General features: G+C 42.3%; 1 protein-coding gene across 1 annotated transcript; it reads left to right on the top strand.

Annotated features, from left to right (window-relative positions):
* Window positions 1-330: 330 nt before the first annotated feature.
* On the top strand, window positions 331-17,220 carry GB1 (GTP-binding protein 1). The gene is made up of 6 exons (XM_087692748.1): window positions 331-724; window positions 814-954; window positions 8,613-8,721; window positions 8,887-8,948; window positions 16,270-16,373; window positions 16,463-17,220. The coding sequence occupies exons 1-6, from the start codon at window positions 632-634 to the stop codon at window positions 16,563-16,565; spliced, it is 612 nt and encodes a 203-aa protein (XP_087548874.1). The 5' UTR covers window positions 331-631; the 3' UTR covers window positions 16,566-17,220.
* Window positions 17,221-17,574: the final 354 nt, after the last annotated feature.

Raw genomic sequence — 17,574 nt, 5'->3', positions numbered from 1 at the left:
CTTGCAACCATTGGCTTCACATACTCACTTGAATTGCTTGACAAAGTTGTAGGGGTCATCATTAGATGTACTTGTTCGACTACTTTGTGACTAAGGGGATTTAAGCTTGATCTTTGGTGGTGGTTCAATGTTCTGTCAGCCAGATCCCTACAAGGGCTACAAAGACATTTGGATACTTACGCACGGGATAGTGGACTCGCAATTGACTTGGGTAAAACCAAGGTTCTAGTGTGTTCGATACCACATCATAGTGGGAAAGGAGATCAGCACCGAGCTTTACCTGGTTAGAAGCCTAGGGTTAGTCTCTTTTAGCGTTATACTATTGTAACACACTAGTCTGCAAATCCATCGGCTCTCCAGATAGCGAGCTAGGTCAGCGCGGGGACTGGCTTTTCATAGGATGTTCAGATAACTTTGTCTGCCCGCAAAAGGTCCTTCCCATGCGCTCGCAAGCTCTCTCTTTCGTTCGGAGTTCCCGTCCCCAGATCGGCACACCACTCAGAAATGCCGTGCCAATGAGAGCAGAGGTGCATCGCACGCAAGGATCGCCTTCCTCCAGCTCGTCGCGATCCGCAAAGGGAATCTAAGGACAATAAGAACCAGACCGACAGACGTAGAAGATCAGAGAGGGATGTTTTCCCTGCTGTATGGCCTCTGGAAATACCTCTTCAGCAAGGCCGAATTCCATGCTCTCATCCTCGGGATCGATAAGGCTGGCAAGACGGTAATATTTATTGCGGTTTTTCTGTCTGCTTGCGTTTCTGTTTGTGCCTCGAATCTGATGATATTTACCTTTTTTGGTTTTTTGCTTAGACTCTTCTAGAGAAACTGAAGACTCTTTACTCTGAGCTCGAGGGCCTCCCTCCCGACCGTATTGTCCCTACCGTCGGGCTGAACATCGGTCGTGCCGAGGCTTATAAGTCAAAGCTTATCTTCTGGGATTTGGGAGGTCAGGTATGTTGAATGTTGTCGAATTGTCTCTGTCTAGACTATCAACTGCTTTCTTGCATTGTAGTTGCATCCTCAGATCGTGAGATCTACATGCAGTAGTCCGTGATGTTAGATGAATGAATTGTAGCAAGAATCTGCCTGAAACAGGGGCCGATTAACTATACATAGATGGGAAAATTTTAGTGAGACAAGATTTCAAGAGCTGTTTGCAGCATACTGCAATGCATGATTCGTTTTGAAATATATTCACTTTCCAAATTCTTGTCTTGGTTTCAGGAAAGTGCACTTCAACAAGTTTTTGAGTCAGTGACTGATGACTGGGTGTGATAACAGATATGGAGAGAATGAGGTTAGCATTGTCTGGTGAATATTTAGTGCCAACAGTGAGGAGGAACATTACGGGAGGGCCTATGGATCAAGTAACTCATTAGTTATAAGCAAATAAGAGTTTGTAGTGCATAATATTGTTACCTAGTGGACAGTAGGCTGGAACAAGAGAGTATGTTTGTTGATGCCCTTAGGTGGAGATTGTGATGCGGTGTTGCCATTTATGTGCTTCATATGCATTTGCATGAACTTCTTTTTTGTTCAATATCATTGATTATAATAGTATTAACGTTACATGTTACTAGAGTAAAGGAAATGCGACCAATTGGTTACTCCTCAAGAAGTTATAGATCTTGAAGTTCTTTAACGTATGTCCAACATGAACTAGAGAATGCTCTTTCTTGGATTTTGTGATAGAAAATGGAAAAGTACATTGTCTTGAGTACAAGATCACAAGGTGGGAACATATGAGGAGGACATTACACGGGCAACATAAGCTACCCTTTAGAAGGGTTATCTCGAGTTTCTTTTGAACTTAGGAATGAGCTTTTAGAAGAAGTGGACATGGCATGTGCAAGAATGATATCTATTGTGTGTACGACAAATACCATGGTGAAGGTTTAGTTGACACAGGGACTAAATCAAAGGCATTGGAGGTTGACAATTAGGGCATTTGATTGATGTGCTGGTCTGGGGTCACAATAATGGTCATGCCCTGATAGGGTAGTCATTTGCCTAGTCACTTTTATCATGTAAAGAATCAAGGTGGCACATGGTGAGTTGTGCCCATTGCCTTGTGGGAGACTCCCAAGATCTAGTGTGGACATGTACATAGGCAGCTTTCACATAAGTTTGGATGATCTCTAGGTGTAGCAGCATATGCTGATGTGCATGATCTGAGAGGAAAATACATCCAATGTGTTGATGCTGTCCAATTTCACAATAAAACCATTTTTGCATTGACAAAAGCTTAAATCTCCCAGCTTCACAATACGTGCTAATGTTAATGTCCATCACAACAATGATCAATCACTTTTGTTTATATTTTTGAATGTGAAAGTATACTATGAGGTTGTCGGGTTGGTGTGAAACCCCACGATACCTGATTTGAAAGGTGCACCCGGTCCATTGGGACTATTGTGCACCAATCCATGTTGTCCTACAATCTAGGTCATTGTCCTTAGCCTATCCAAAAGCTCTTGTTGATAATATGGGATGTGAAGGATGCGTCCAACAGTCCAACTTGTGGTCAATGTTCATAATAAATAGTTTTGGGAGCCAAACCTTGAATATGCAAATACTTCAGATTTTTTACTATTTTGCTTGACACTAAAAGCATGACATGGATGCATCCAATAGTCCAACTAGTGGCCAACGTATATATGGGATGTGCTAGGGACAGTGAAAGGATGTGTCCAACAGTCCAACTTGTGGTCAATGTTCATAATAAATAGTTTTGGGAATCAAACCTTAAATATGCAAATAGTTTAGATTTTTCACCATTTTGCTTGACAGTAAAGTATGACATGGATGCATCCAATAGTCCAACTAGTGGCCAACGTTCACAATAGATAGTTTTGGGAGGCAAAATTTGAATCTTTATAATTTCCAACCTCTTCTTAGAATTTGCAACATCTTATACTATGATCCTATGGTTTGAAATTAAAAGACATTTTATTGCAACGGTAACTTTCGCTTGACACAAATCTCAATAAGCATGATTTATTACTTGTTCAGATAGACTAGATGTATTTAAGTCTATCATGTTTAGGAAGCAAGCAATCATGCACCACCTCAATGCTTTTTTTGAGCTTGCCATGGTAGGGAAGTAGACTAGGCATGCACCCCTTCAGTGTTTTTACTACTTTGTTCAGATAGACTAGATGTATTTAAGTCTATCATGTTTAGGAAGCAAGCAATCATGCACCACCTCAATGCTTTTTTTGAGCTTGCCATGGTAGGGAAGTAGACTAGGCGTGCACCCCTTAAGTGTTTTTGCTACTTTGTTCAGATAGACTAGATGTATTTAAGTCTATCATGTTTAGGAAGCAAGCAATCATGCACCACCTCAATGCTTTTTTTGAGCTTGCCATGGTAGGGAAGTAGACTAGGCGTGCACCCCTTCAGTGTTTTTACTACTTTGTGCGTGTGTAGCTATTTGCAGGTTTAGGGTTCTCTAGGAGAACAATCCTTAGACACCTAACACACACTTTCATGAAGACATTAGTGGAGCATGGTTATAATTGTTTGGATAGTTGTTTGATGACCACACTTTGATTTTCTTAAAAACTTTATTTTAAAAATTAGGAGGTGTGCTATTTATATGCATATTGTCCTCTTGTAACTTGGGCTGATAATTAAGTAGCATGGCTACATTTTCATAAAAACGATTAAGTTGTGGTAATATAATGGTTGTGGATGCTTTCTAGCTTATGCCACACACTCATTCACCCTTTGCGCTTGCATGTGCATGTTTAGTGCATAGATCTTGTTCTTGCGTCGTCGTGTTTTGAGGGTTTTTCCATTCTAGAATATGAGTGTGTTATTTTAGTTTGAATGCTTGGACTGATTGGCCTTCTGCTTGGATTGAGTGGCATAATGAATTCCATGGTGTTGTCTATAGATGACACTAACTATTTGATTGGAAGCTGAAGTTGAAGGCTTGGCTTGTTTCAAGTGCAAAATTGAAACCGATGAGACCTAAAGAGCCAAGAAGAGTTCTTGGGGAGGCTTTTGGATTGGGAGGAGGACAAGAAGGCTTTTGCTACTCTTGTGATGAGCCTTATATCTAAGCTAATCCCTATCTAGTGTTTGGAGATATCTCAAGAGGTTTGGCTAGGTTTGAAAGTGCTCTACGAGGGGCTATCTTCTTCCCGTGCCATTGCCCACCTTCAAACCCACAGCCTAATTGTGGAGAATCGAAATAAACTTTTCGGAAGGAAGTAAAAAGGGACCATCTTTCCACCATGGGCAAGAGGACTAGGTAGCTTAGTTTACTGCATTGGCAAAGGTGATATATTGTTGCAGAGATTCTTTGTCTTTCTAAGAACTTGGAGCCTAATTTTTGCTAAGAATTCTCAATGCAAGTTTAAAGGGAAGATCTAGGTGTGCAAGGCTGGTGTAAGTGTGTTTAGATGGGACTTCTCACGAGAGAGTGGCCATATCAGGAGGATTGAGTTGTTTGTGAGCAATAGAATGATGGCTTCACCATTCAAAAAGGTGACTTCTTTTGGTGCTACTTCTCACCTAGTCAAAGGGAGACTATGGGAAGTGATGTTTTGGTAGGTGCCCTCAATTTTTGGCACACATTCTGAGGAATGAGTAGTGCAAAGTGCAATGGGAAGATGTCAGTATGCAAGGCTGGCGTAAGTGTATATACTTGAGTTTAGAGGGGGCTTATTGGTGGTCATAGATTCATATACTGGAGAATTTATGTCTTGGTGAGCAACACAATTGTGGTGAATGTGGTCTTTTCCACCTTATAAAAAGGGGGACGTCTTCTAGCATTGGGGGGGCTATGGGAAGTGTTGGTAAGGGCATCTCTCAATCTCTCCTCACATTGTGAGGAATGTTTTCCCTCGGCTCCTTCTTGAGTGTCTATCATGAGCATGTGAATTTGCTCGCAGCTTTGGGTATGATGAACATTGCATTAGCAATGTAAGACACGGCGAGACATTGGAATTTATAATTGCTGAAAGATAGGATGATTGCCAAGTTTAGCATGTGAAACTTTCAATTTAATGGTCAAAAGAGTGGTTAGAATATTAATGCAGAAGTTTGGGTAGGAACACATTTTATAGTTTGGGCATTTGGGCAGCCCAATAATAATTTGATATAAAAAAATCAGCATGGGACTTTTGCATACCTGATTGGAAAGTGAAAGTTGCCATTTTCATAAGGTGCTTCCTATTTGAGACAGCATGCAAGCTAGGATAGCCATTTTGGGCTGCATGCAAGCTGAGAGAAGCACATTCTAAAGCAGGAGAGGTGATTCCTGGCTGTGGAGAGCTGAGGAACAGCATGACCTCCACAACCAGCATCATGATCATCAATGAATACATCATGAACAGCATCATGCCACTTAAGACAGCATTGTGTTGCTGATGATGAGGAATAGCTGCATGACATTTTTCCTTCCGTTCTTTGGGACAGTATACTGATTTGGATAGATCTGTGAGAGTGCGAAACAAAAGAAGAAAACACGAACACAGAGGAGAGACAGAGAGAAAGCAGAGAATGAAGGAAGAAGATCTGCACTGACTGAAATGGATGCTGAATACTCTGAAATGGACTGATCAGTCCCTGCACGCAGCCTGAAGTGTTAGTGAGGGCACCAGATCAGGCTGGAAACAATGGTAGCACCAATGCCGGAGTGGGAGAGGAGGGAGTGTGTGCTGAATCTGCCATATCCTCGGAAGAGATCATCCTGTCAAGGGACGCAAGCTCATCCCTCATGTCCTCCAACCTGTTGATATGATTCTTCATGGAAGAAGAATCATCAACAACGAGCATCCGTAATTTCCTCTCGAGAGTAATCCGATGGACAAAAGTCTTCTGATGGTACAAAGAAGCAAGCTTTGTCCACAATTCTGCTGCTTTCCGCAACCTGTGCACATGCACTAGGACAGAATTCTGTAAGCTCATAAAGAGGAAAGATCGAGCTCGTGAGTTGAGCCGATCCCATAAGGCCGCACGATCCATCGATGATCCAACGGTGGGATCCTCCACTGGACGGGAAATAGGGTGGGTAACAAACTCCCAAAGATCAAAGGTATCAAGGATACACTCCACCTTACACGACCAAAGCGAGTAGTTGGAACCATCAAGTCGGTCTTCTTTGGGCAAAGAAGGGAGTACGGGCACTTGTATAGAAGGTGCCATGGAGGGCATATGAAGGCCAGCAGAACGAGCCTTCTGTGAAACATGGAGAGAACGGGGAATAGAGGGATCTCGGTCAAATGGGCTAGGTGACCTCCGGTCGTCGCGTGAACTAGCACGAAAGTCTCTCCGTCTCTTAGAGGAAGGAATAGAGACCTCGTCCTCTGAATCAGCAAAGAACTGGTGATAAGACATATTCGTATATATCTGCAATCACCAAACAATCTGCAACCAACAGGCAGTCAAGATGGAGCCGTCTATGTCAGAAAAGACCCAGAAGATGTCGTCGCTTGCAAGAGGAGAGAGAAAATGCTGCCACCTGGAGAAAAAAACAGTTGCCTATCCTCCAGATGATGACGCCTTCTCCTCTGCTGATGTTGACCACCTCTTGTTGGCTGCATTTGATGCAAACGCAGGCTGCAAACACCTAGAAAACTGTCGCCTACTCCTCCTAATGCTGCAAAACAACAAAACGCAGGTATGGAAGGCTGCGTTTCAGCCTGGACAGCACCGCCAAGGGCTGGAAAGGAGGGAAGAAAGGCTGCACTTGATGGTGTCCTCCTCTGCAATGGAAGCTCTCCTCTGTGCTCTCAGTTAGGCTCTGATACCATGTGAGAGTGCGCAACGGAAGAAGAAAACACGAACACAGAGGAGAGACAGAGAGAAAGCAGAGAATGAAGGAAGAAGATCTGCACTGACTGAAATGGATGCTGAATACTCTGAAATGGACTGATCAGTCCCTGCACGTAGCCCGAAGCGTTAGTGAGGGCACCAGATCAGGCTGGAAACAATGGCAGCACCAATGCTGGAGTGGGAGAGGAGGGAGTGTGTGCTGAATCTGCAAAACAGTGTGTAGGACTGATGGGGGGGCTGCTATAAATAGCCCCCCAGCCCCAAAACTGGCCGACTGGCCCAAATTTGGCCGATTGCACCAAAAGGCAGCCAATAAAGGCTGACTGCAACCCAAGAAGGGAATGCCCACAAAAATCAGCATAAATTGATAGAGCTCCTCTGTCATCTGCCAGACTCTGACAGGAGCTCACAACCAGGAGATGACAGACTGAGAATGAAATAGAGCAGGCTAACAAGATCATGATTGTGTGCCACCTTCTCTCTCTCGTTTTGGCAATATTTTTGCCGATCTGAGTTGATTAGGACTGCATTCAGCTGGAAAAGCATTGTGCCACCTGGGACAACAGCTGTGAGTTAACTGTTTGTTGATTTACAATTCAGTTCATTGTGCTTTGCTAGTTTACGTTACTACTTCCCTTTAGTTTCATGGAAGGCTAGTTTCATGGCTCTGGTGCTGGGACTTCACCAAGTCCTTTTAAGGTGAGCTTGTGGTTGTCTTCAGTGCAAGATTTCAGCGAAGGGAATTTGGCAGAGATGTCTCACAGAAATAATGATTTGGGTGAGGAACACGAATCCTCAAGCATTGGGCACTTATGGTGTGATAGTGGTTCCATTGATGACCAGAATGAAGAGGGCAACAAGTTGCAAATGCATTAGAAGTGTATGTTTTTGAGTCAAAAGAGGCTGAACATGAAGGGGAAGTGGATGCATTGTTTATAGTGAAGCTGGCTAGTTTAGTGGGTACTCTAACACAGCTCCCTTGCAATCCTCAGTTTGCCGAGTCTTTGCAAGTTCCTTCTATGCCTAAGAAGAAAGAGAAACATTCGCAGTTAAAATAGCCTGGTGAGGCTCATGGGCAGCCATCTCTACCTATGCCTTTCAAGGGACTGACTGTTGGTATGCCAAAAACATAGGGAGCTCTGTTTTGACAATTGGGTTATGAGCAATCTGCGAGGTTGCATGTACAAAGTAACTTTCAGCATTCAAATATTGGACAGCTAACTATTCCACAACCTTCAATATAGCCAACTTACTCTGGCAATTCCAGACCATGGCTGGAAATGCTTCGGGTAGTCATGGAATGCTTGAAAAATATGCTGCTGGTTTTCAGCCAGCTATGCTAGATTTGCAAGGAAATACATTTGGGATAGGCTTCTTGGAATGCTTAATGGAATGTATGAATCTAGTCTTTACTTATCATAAATTAATGGAATGCTTAATGGAATGTATGAATGCCCACACTTTTTGCATCGAAAATTAGCTTTTGAAGGTTTTTTTGGCGAAATGTCTGCTGTTTTTTTCTTGTGAAATTACACTTGACCATAGAATGTCTAGCTTGAAGCCTATGCAAAACTAAGACAGAGCCATCAAAACCCTGGAATAGATTCTCAAACAATACAATGGAATGTGTACAAAGGTAGGCATATGCTTAATTTAGTTTCATTTGACATGTATAAAGGTGTGTACAAGTGTAATAGGCAATGTGCTAATATCCATAATGGCTTGATCTTTATCATAGTTTGTTATGCCTTCAAATATTTGTTGGAAAATTTTCCTATTAAATTGTTCATTTGTAGCCCATTGAATGATCAGTGCTTTCTCAGATAGGCTTACGCACAATTTGGGAGAAGTATTTTGAGGAAGCCCATGGTGTGATTTATGTTGTTGATGCTGCTTGTCAGCCACGATTTCAGGATGCCAAGTCTGCCTTAGGTATGGACAGCCAGCCTTCTAAGAATTTGATAAGAGTTCTATGTTAGACTGTGGCATGAGAGGCTTTCGGATTTCATGAGCAAACTGTTTTGTTTGTATAAAACTTTTGCTTACCATGAGATAATCCTCTAGTTTGTTTACAATTTCATGATCTTAATCATGCAGAGAAAGTACTCAGGCATCAAGATTTACGAGGAGCACCATTTTTGATTTTTGCAAACAAGCAGGTATGGCTTATCAAAGAGGAATTTGTTTCAAACAGTAACTGCTTTCAATCCTGCTGATGTTTTCCAATATGATCCAGCTAATGAGCAGTAGAAAGTGTCCTTGTCATGGTGGGTTTGGGTTGCTTTTTCCATTAAGTTACTATTTAAACATGTGGATATTTATAATCCCCAACTTGTTGGTTTTGTTTGATTAGCTTGTCGAGTTTCTGATTTCTTTTTTTTCTCCACTTATTATGTTGTATCATCTGCTAAAGCATGCTGCACACCAATCATGAATGTTTTGGCTATTATCATTAATTATCAATAACATTGTGGAGTTCTTGGAAACAAATATACATCTGATAAGTCTTTGTTGGTTGCTGTCTGCCTGTATTGAGTGATATCCCACTTTTTGCCCCATTTATAGCACACCCACTTGTATATACTATACACTCATCTATTGTACGTTTACTGCTTTGTTGGGATGTAAAGGTCCTTTATTCACCTCCGTGTATTTTACACGTGTATTATGTTGTACATGTGAATGCACCCTTACGGGCCCTAAGTATAAATACATTTTATTCTTTGTGTATCAACACATTGTTGGTACACCCAAATCTGTTCGTCACTCTTACTCTCACTCTCACTCACCTGTTCACTTCCTCTGCTGCAAATCTTCACGCTTCCGCTACCTGCGTGCTCCAACATCTGGTATCAGAGCTGAGGTTCAGGTGCTCGTGCTCCTCGAAGTCCGCGTGAGACATCACCAGCTCTTCGCTCGCGAGAAATCAGTAAGTCGTCACTCATACAGGTCAGGTCGTCACTGCTTCCAGGCATGTGTATGTGCTGGACAGTTAGGCGACAGTGTTGCAGGTCACGTTTTGTGCAGCGACAGCCTGATAGACAGGCGACAGGTCAATTTTTGACCAGGCAGGCAGTCGAACAGGTCACGAGCAGCCAGGCGCAGGCTGTACAAGTCAACGCAGGTCACGAGCAGCCAGGCGCAGGTTGCACAGGTCACGTGATGCAGTTTCGTCATGTTTTTGAGCAGGCGACAGCTCACGCAAGGCTGCGTGGCATCTGACGGGCAGCGCAGGTCAACGGCTGCAGTTCGATACATTTTTCTTCCAGAAATTTTTAAAAATTTTCTAAGGTTTACTGCAAGCAACCCCTTTGCCACTGACGAGAGTTCACGCGCATAAGCACAATTCTCAGATTTGGTCAAATTTGAACCTGGAAATTTGGGGCTTTTCCCAAATTTGATGCTGTTTATACTTGACAGTGACATCTGTGTCAGAAATTGCAGACATTGTGCGCATTGACCTCAATTAATTTGGGGATTTTTCAAAATTTGTTGGAATTTTGCTCATCCGAGTAAAATTTCTTGGCATTGGACCAAGAAAAATTGGGGCTTTTCATGTATTGATGTAATTCTGCTCAGCTGAGTCAGTTTGGCTGACATTTGCGCACATTTGGACCTGGAAATTTGGGATTTTGTGCAGAATTTGATAAATTTCTGCATTATTTACCTGTGCAGTGTGCAGTGGTGGCTGGTTTATGTCAAAACAGCAGAGGATTATTGCTGGTTATGCAAGAACAGCAGTGTATTTGCTGATTTAGCTTGTGCTCTTGCAGTTCAGTGCTTTTACACTTGTACTTATGATAAAATGGCTGCAACTTCTTCCAGTTCTGACATTAAAAGTTTGATGGAAATCAAGCGATTTGATGGTCAGGGCTTTGATCTTTGGAAAGATCGTATGCAGGGCATACTGTTCTTAAAGGATTGTGAGGATGCTTTGCAAATGGATAAACCCGCACAAATGATTGAGGCGGATTGGGTCAAAGTCAATAAAAGGGCTGCGGCTTATATAAAGATGGGTGTCACTGATGACATTTTGACAGACATTAAGGGTTTGGACACTGGTCATGCAATATGGGAGAAGTTAAAGACTACCTATGAGATCACCACACCTGTTAATCAGGTGCATTTAATGCGCAAGTTGGTGAATATGCGGCTGGATGAGTCCAAGCCTGCAGCTGAGCACTTAAGTGCATTTACTGGCATTTTAAATCAGCTCAAGGATGCAAGTTTGGATTTTGATGATAAGTTGAGGGCGATCTTTTTGATCATGACATTGCCTGACTCTTGGGAGACCTTGGTTGTTTCTCTCAGCAATAATCCCAATCTCACATATGATGGTGTGAGGGGTTTGATCTTAAATGAAGAAATTAGACGTAAGTCTAGTGGAGAAGGCAGCAACTCAGCTTATAATGTTAGAGGCAGGGCTGAAAAGAAAAATGCAAATGCTGGACAAAGAAGCAGGAGCAAGAGCAAAGGAAAAGAAAAGAGTGATGTTACATGCTATCAGTGTGGTCGGAATGGCCACAAGAAACCTGATTGCAGGTATTACAAGAAGGAACAAGAGAGAAAGAAGAATGCAGGAGACAAAAAGAAGAAAGAGGAAAAGACAGATGCATTTGAGGCAGGTAAAGGCAAGGAAAAGGCCAATGTGGCCTCTAGTGTTGTCATAGAGGAGCTCTCAGATGCAGAGGCTGATGTATTATGTGCAGTGGATTATGATGCCCTTGTATGTCACATGCAGGATATGCAGATCACCAAGGCTGATGTGATTGATGCACTTTTGTCAGTTGATGATGGTGTCACTCAGACTTGGATTGTAGACTCTCGTGCCTCTTTCCATGTGACTCCATGCTTGGAGTGTTTTGCTACTTTTGATGCAGGCTGTTATGGCAAGGTTTACCTTGAAAATAATCATGCTTGCAGCATTGATGGGATTGGCACCATACACTTGTCTTTGGATAATGGGCAGGAACTTGTGTTGAAAGATGTTAGATATGTGCCTGGCATCAAGAAGAGTTTACTATCTGTTGGATAGCTTGACTTGCATGGCTACACCACACTGTTTGGTGGTGGTTTGTGGAAATTAAAAAGGGGTTCCATACTGATTGCTAAAGGAACCAAGAAGGGCACTCTGTATTGTCTGCACTGTAAAGCTTTGAATGGCAAGTTTCTTGCAGTTGCTGAAATTGGCTGTCATTTGGAGTTATGGCATAAGAGATTAGGCCATATGAGCCAGAAAGGTCTTGATGTTCTTACCTCTTTGAAGAGGATTGATGGAAAAGGCTCTAAACTTGATTTTTGTAATGACTGTCAGTTTGGAAAGCAAATGAAAAATTCATTTTACTCTGGTGTCTCCCGTAAGTCAAATGTATTGGACTTAGTGCATTCTGATGTATGTAGCATGCCTTTGAAATCGTTGGGTGGTGCTGCATACTTTGCCTCTTTTATTGATGATTGTTCCAGGAAGATTTGGGTTTATTTGTTAAAAAAGAAAAGTGAAGTGTTTGCTGTTTTTAAAACTTTTCATGCATTCGTGACCACTCAGACAGGTAGAAAGTTGAAATGCTTGAGAACTGATAATGGGGGTGAGTTCACGTCTAATGAATTTAAGTCCTTTTGTGACTTGCATGGGATCAAGAGGCTCCGGAGCTTACAGCCCCTTACAGCCCTTCTTCAAATGGTGTGGCTGAAAGATACAATAGGACTCTATGTGAGAGAGTGCGGTGCATGTTGTCCACTGCTAATCTCCCTCATGAATTTTGGGGAGAGGCACTTAAAACCGCGGTTCACATTTGCAACCGCTCTCCAAACAGGTCCCTAAATAATGGCATTCCTGAGGAGGTTTGGTCTGGCAAACCGGCCTCATATGACCATTTACGAATATTTGGCTGTGATGCTTTTGTGCATGTTAGAAATGAGCTGAGGAATAAACTTGACCCGAAATCCACCAAAGGCATTTTCATGGGCTATGGTGATGAGGGTGAATTTGACTATAGAGTGTGGCTACCTGAGTCCAAGAAAATTGTTCGCAGCCGTAATGTTGTGTTTAATGAGGCAAAGTTGCTGAAAAGTACTTTAGCCTCTGATGAAGACATGAAAAAGGTCAAATTTCAGAATTCGCAGCCACCTATTACTTCAAATGATGAGCCTCATGGTGCTGTACCACAGGCTGAAACTGATGATCAGCCGGTTATCTTTGAGCCAGATGATGATGGACAGCAAATAGAAGCACAGGGAGGTCATGGACAGCAAGATAGACTTGCTGATTATGAAAATGCAGGTGTTGGAAATGAAAATGAAGGTGCTGTACAGCATGAACAGCATGCTGAAAATGGCTTACAGCAGCCAATAAATGCTGAAAATAACATGCCTCCAGATGTAGATCTGATTCCTGAGAATGTAGATCATTGGGTACGCAGGTCTACACGCCCAAGAAGGCAGCCACATAGGTATGACCCCTCTTTGCATTATGTGATACTTACTGATGAGGGTGAGCCTCTGACATATAAAGAGGCTAAGTCATGCAAATTCAGCAATAAGTGGGAGCTAGCTATGCAGGAAGAGATTAAATCTCTGTATGCTAATGATACTTGGGATCTTGTGTCGTTGCGCAAAGGAAGAAAGCCTCTTCCAAACAAATGGGTTTACAAAGTAAAGACAGTTGATGGGAAACCCAAGTACAAGGCAAGATTGGTTGCCAAAGGGTATGCACAGAAGGAAGGGATTGACTTCCAGGAGGTCTTCTCACCTGTCGTGAAGATGACCACACTACGTGTGCTTTTTGCTCTCATTGCTGTATTGGATTTAGAGCTGTACCAAATGGATGTGAAAACAGCTTTTGTGCATGGTGACATTGATGAGGAGATCTACATGAAACAGCCTGAGGGTTTTGTAGTTCCTGGAAAAGAGCAGTTGGTGTGTAAACTAAAACGCAGCTTATATGGGCTGAAACAAGCACCACGGCAGTGGTACAAAAAGTTTGACACTTTTATGCTCTCTCATGGGTTTACACGCAGCCATGCAGATCATTGTTTGTATATGAAAAAGGATACAGATGGCAGCCCTATCATACTTGTTTTATATGTGGATGATATGTTGCTAGCTGGGAAGAGAAAGACTAGCTTGGATGCTCTCAAAGATCAGCTGAAATCGGCTTTTTCCATGAAAGATTTGGGGAATGCAAAGCATATATTGGGTATGAGAATTCGTAGGGATAGAACGCAGAAATTGCTGTTCTTATCTCAAGAAAAGTACATTGAAAAGGTACTGGACAGATTTAACATGGCTGAAGCTAAGCCTCTCGGAGTACCCTTACCTCCATACCTCAAGCTTAGTAAAGCCAACAGCCCAAAAGATGACATGGAAGCCAATGCTATGAAGGGAGTCCCTTATGCATCAGCTTGTGGCTCTCTTATGTATGCTATGGTAGCTACTCGTCCAGACATTGCTCATGTTGTGGGAGTTGTCAGCAGGTTTATGTCAAATCCTGGCATATCACATTGGGAGGTTGTCAAGAGTATTCTTAGATATCTGAAGGGTACACAAAGAAAGTGTATTTGCTATGGGCAGGGTGCACTTAATTTGCAGGGTTATTGTGATGCAGACATGGCAGGTGACTTAGACACTCGCAGGTCCACTAGCGGGTATGTCTTTACAGTTGCTGGAGGGGCCGTCTCTTGGTGCTCCAGGTTGCAAAACATTGTCGCACTGAGTACTACTAAAGCTGAATACATATCAGCTACTGAAGCTTCTAAGGAAGCTATATGGTTGAGCAGACTCGCAGAGGATCTCGGCATGTCTATGAGTACTCCAGTGTTGGGATGTTATAGCCAGAGTGCTGTGTATCTGGCTAAAAATGCCATGTATCATTCACGCACAAAGCATATTGATGTGCGATATCACTTTATCAGACAGATTCTGGAGGATGGTCTAATCACATTGACCAAGATCAAGACACAGGACAACCCTGCAGATGTTCTCACTAAAAGTCTAGGCAAGGCTCAGCATGAGCATTGCATAGGACTAGTGGGAGTTGGTTAAAGGTTTACTCCGGACCTTTAAGTGGGAGGTTGTTGGGATGTAAAGGTCCTTTATTCACCTCCGTGTATTTTACACGTGTATTATGTTGTACATGTGAATGCACCCTTACAGGCCCTAAGTATAAATACATTTTATTCTTTGTGTACCAACACATTGTTGGTACACCCAAATCTGTTCGTCACTCTTACTCTCACTCTCACTCACCTGTTCACTTCCTCTGCTGCAAATCTTCACGCTTCCGCTACCCGCGTGCTTTGTGTACCAACACATTGTTGGTACACCCAAATCTGTTCGTCACTCTTACTCTCACTCTCACTCACCTGTTCACTTCCTCTGCTGCAAATCTTCACGCTTCCGCTACCCGCGTGCTCCAACACTGCTCATCAATTTCTCTCTCTTGTGCTGTGCACACACCTCCCATCATGGTGTTAGAGCTTTTCTGCATTTAGCCTTTCATCAAGAGGCATGTGAGTGTGAGCTTGAACCCATTTATCCTGATTTGTGGGCGTACATATATGTGGGATGTTGAAGGACCATCTAGGTTTGAAGTTTCAACCTGTGCGTTGGGCCCACCTGACCAGTTTGGCCTTCAGAAGGATAATCAGAATAAAGTAGAAAGGACTCTTTGAGGCTGCCTTTAGACTCCATGATGCACTCATTATTTTTATGGTTCATGTACTAAGCAAAGAGAGCTAAATTTGGATTAACTATCGAAGTGGCAGAATCTTAATTCCGTCTTTCCTTTGCTTGGAATGGCAAGCAATCAGGATTCCTGTCTGCAATAATATCAACACAGGTATTACCTGTATTTGAAGCAAGTTTGTCTAACTTCATTATATGTTCACATTTCGAAGGCTACAGGCTGCTCGTCCTTTTTTGTGAACCCCAGATCATAAGTTTGACCAGTGTTGTATAGAAACCTGTTTCTTAAAGTTTTGAAACATTCAAACATTTTGTAAATAAGCGTCTCATACTTATGAAACACATTTCAAGCAAACTTGAATTTCTGATGAAGGAAAAGAAACCTGGCTTTCCAGAGGCAAAAGAGTTGAGCCCATGTAATGTTCAAAAGTTAGGATGAGGCTTAGCTTTCCTTTTAGTCATAGTATATGGTGGAAACTTCGTAATAGTGATCACAATGTATTGACATATTCCAATTTGCATGCTAACTTCTTTTTATTTATTCTGGTTTGTACGAAACTTGTCTCCTGTTGTTTCTGAACTTGTAAGGAAGGGTTTACTATGTTTAAAACCCATATCAAACCTCCTGTTTTGGAAACTCTGGTTACATTGAAACTGTTTGACCAAAGGGTATGTGCGAGCATCAAAATGCTGTACATGCGCAGAGAGAGAGAGAGAGAGAGAGAGAGAGAGAGAGAGAGAGAGTGGGGAAAGATGATTTATGAGGTTTGTGATGTTTTTTTTTGGGTGTGAATGCAGGATCTGCCGGAGGCAGTTTCAGCTGATGATATATCCAGATATTTTGATATCAAAGAATTGAATGATCACCCACATTTGTTCCAGTCAGTTTCTGCTTATGATGGGTATGAGGATATGGTTTCTTTCTTTTTATTTTGGTGGCATAAGGAAGTATACACTGGCTTGATTTGCAGTCAGTTTTTGAGTGTTGCAGGTCAGGCATCAGAGATGGTATTTCATGGTTGGTAGAAGCCATGAGAAAGAGCAAACGTGCTGAGATGCTCAGGCAACAGGCAGATGCTGTAATAGCAGTTTAAGAATTGATGAGCCTGTTAACCTCTCATTACATGGAGCTGTGATATTATGACAAAGCCCATTTCAAGCTGTACATTCTGCGCTGTTCCATTACAGGATGGTCACTGTCAGCTGCACTGTTAGCATTCTAATTTGGATCCAAGGAAAGGCTGCTCTAGCAATATGGAATATCACAACCTTGATTGGCAGTTGGGGTAGGACAGAGACCAGATAATTGCCCCTAACAGTGGCCAAGTAATGAGGTTCAAGGCACATATCCTGGCGTAATATTCAGAAGCTAGAGTCAGAGTTGGTAAGTGGACATGAATCACCAATGGTTTGCGGGTAACTGTAACTTGATTGTAAGAAGGCATCTCGAAGCTCAATTTCATTAAAAGCTTATTCAACTTCCTTCAATGACTTGTGATCAGAAAGTGTGGATTTCACTTCTGCAGTTGTGCCTTAGCCATGGCCCTCCCTCCCTGCGTTCCTACTGCTCTCTTTCTCCCTTGCTTTTAGAACTGCTTAATGTTAGCTTCCATTGTTATTACTGGTGCTAGTCTTGGTTTACCAGCAGGTGAGGATTACAAATGCAACTTAAAGTTCACACTAACATCAGTGGTAGCTTCTGCTAGTTTTGATAATAATAGAAGCCTTATCCAAGCGACTTTCATTCAATTCTATATGCTAAACGTTTTTTTTGGCACACAAATGTTTCTGTGCTGCAAATAGGGGAAAGGAGGACCTTAAGGCATGATGGCCAGTTTGTGTAATTTCAACATAGGTAGAAGCTGGTATTTATGAAGGCCTTTAGTTTGATTAGTTTAACTGGTGGTGGGTGCTTGTTAGGGGTCTTCAACTTGGACTTCATGTGAAAATTTTCCTGAATTAATGATATCAAAACAAACTTGTTTTTGGCCAAATTTCTCTGGTAAGAGCTTTAATAAAAACACATTGGTCTTTCTCCTATGAATTATAAACACACCCTTGATTTTTCACGTCTTTTTCTCCTATGAATTATAGACATGCCCT

Source organism: Lygodium microphyllum, chromosome 14 (assembly GCF_053477565.2).
Source record: "Lygodium microphyllum isolate KBCC chromosome 14, Lygodium_microphyllum_v1.1.10, whole genome shotgun sequence".
In the NCBI taxonomy this organism is placed as follows: domain Eukaryota; kingdom Viridiplantae; phylum Streptophyta; class Polypodiopsida; order Schizaeales; family Lygodiaceae; genus Lygodium; species Lygodium microphyllum.
Note: the sequence above shows the minus strand (reverse complement) of the source record. Positions and strands in the feature narration are given on the sequence as shown.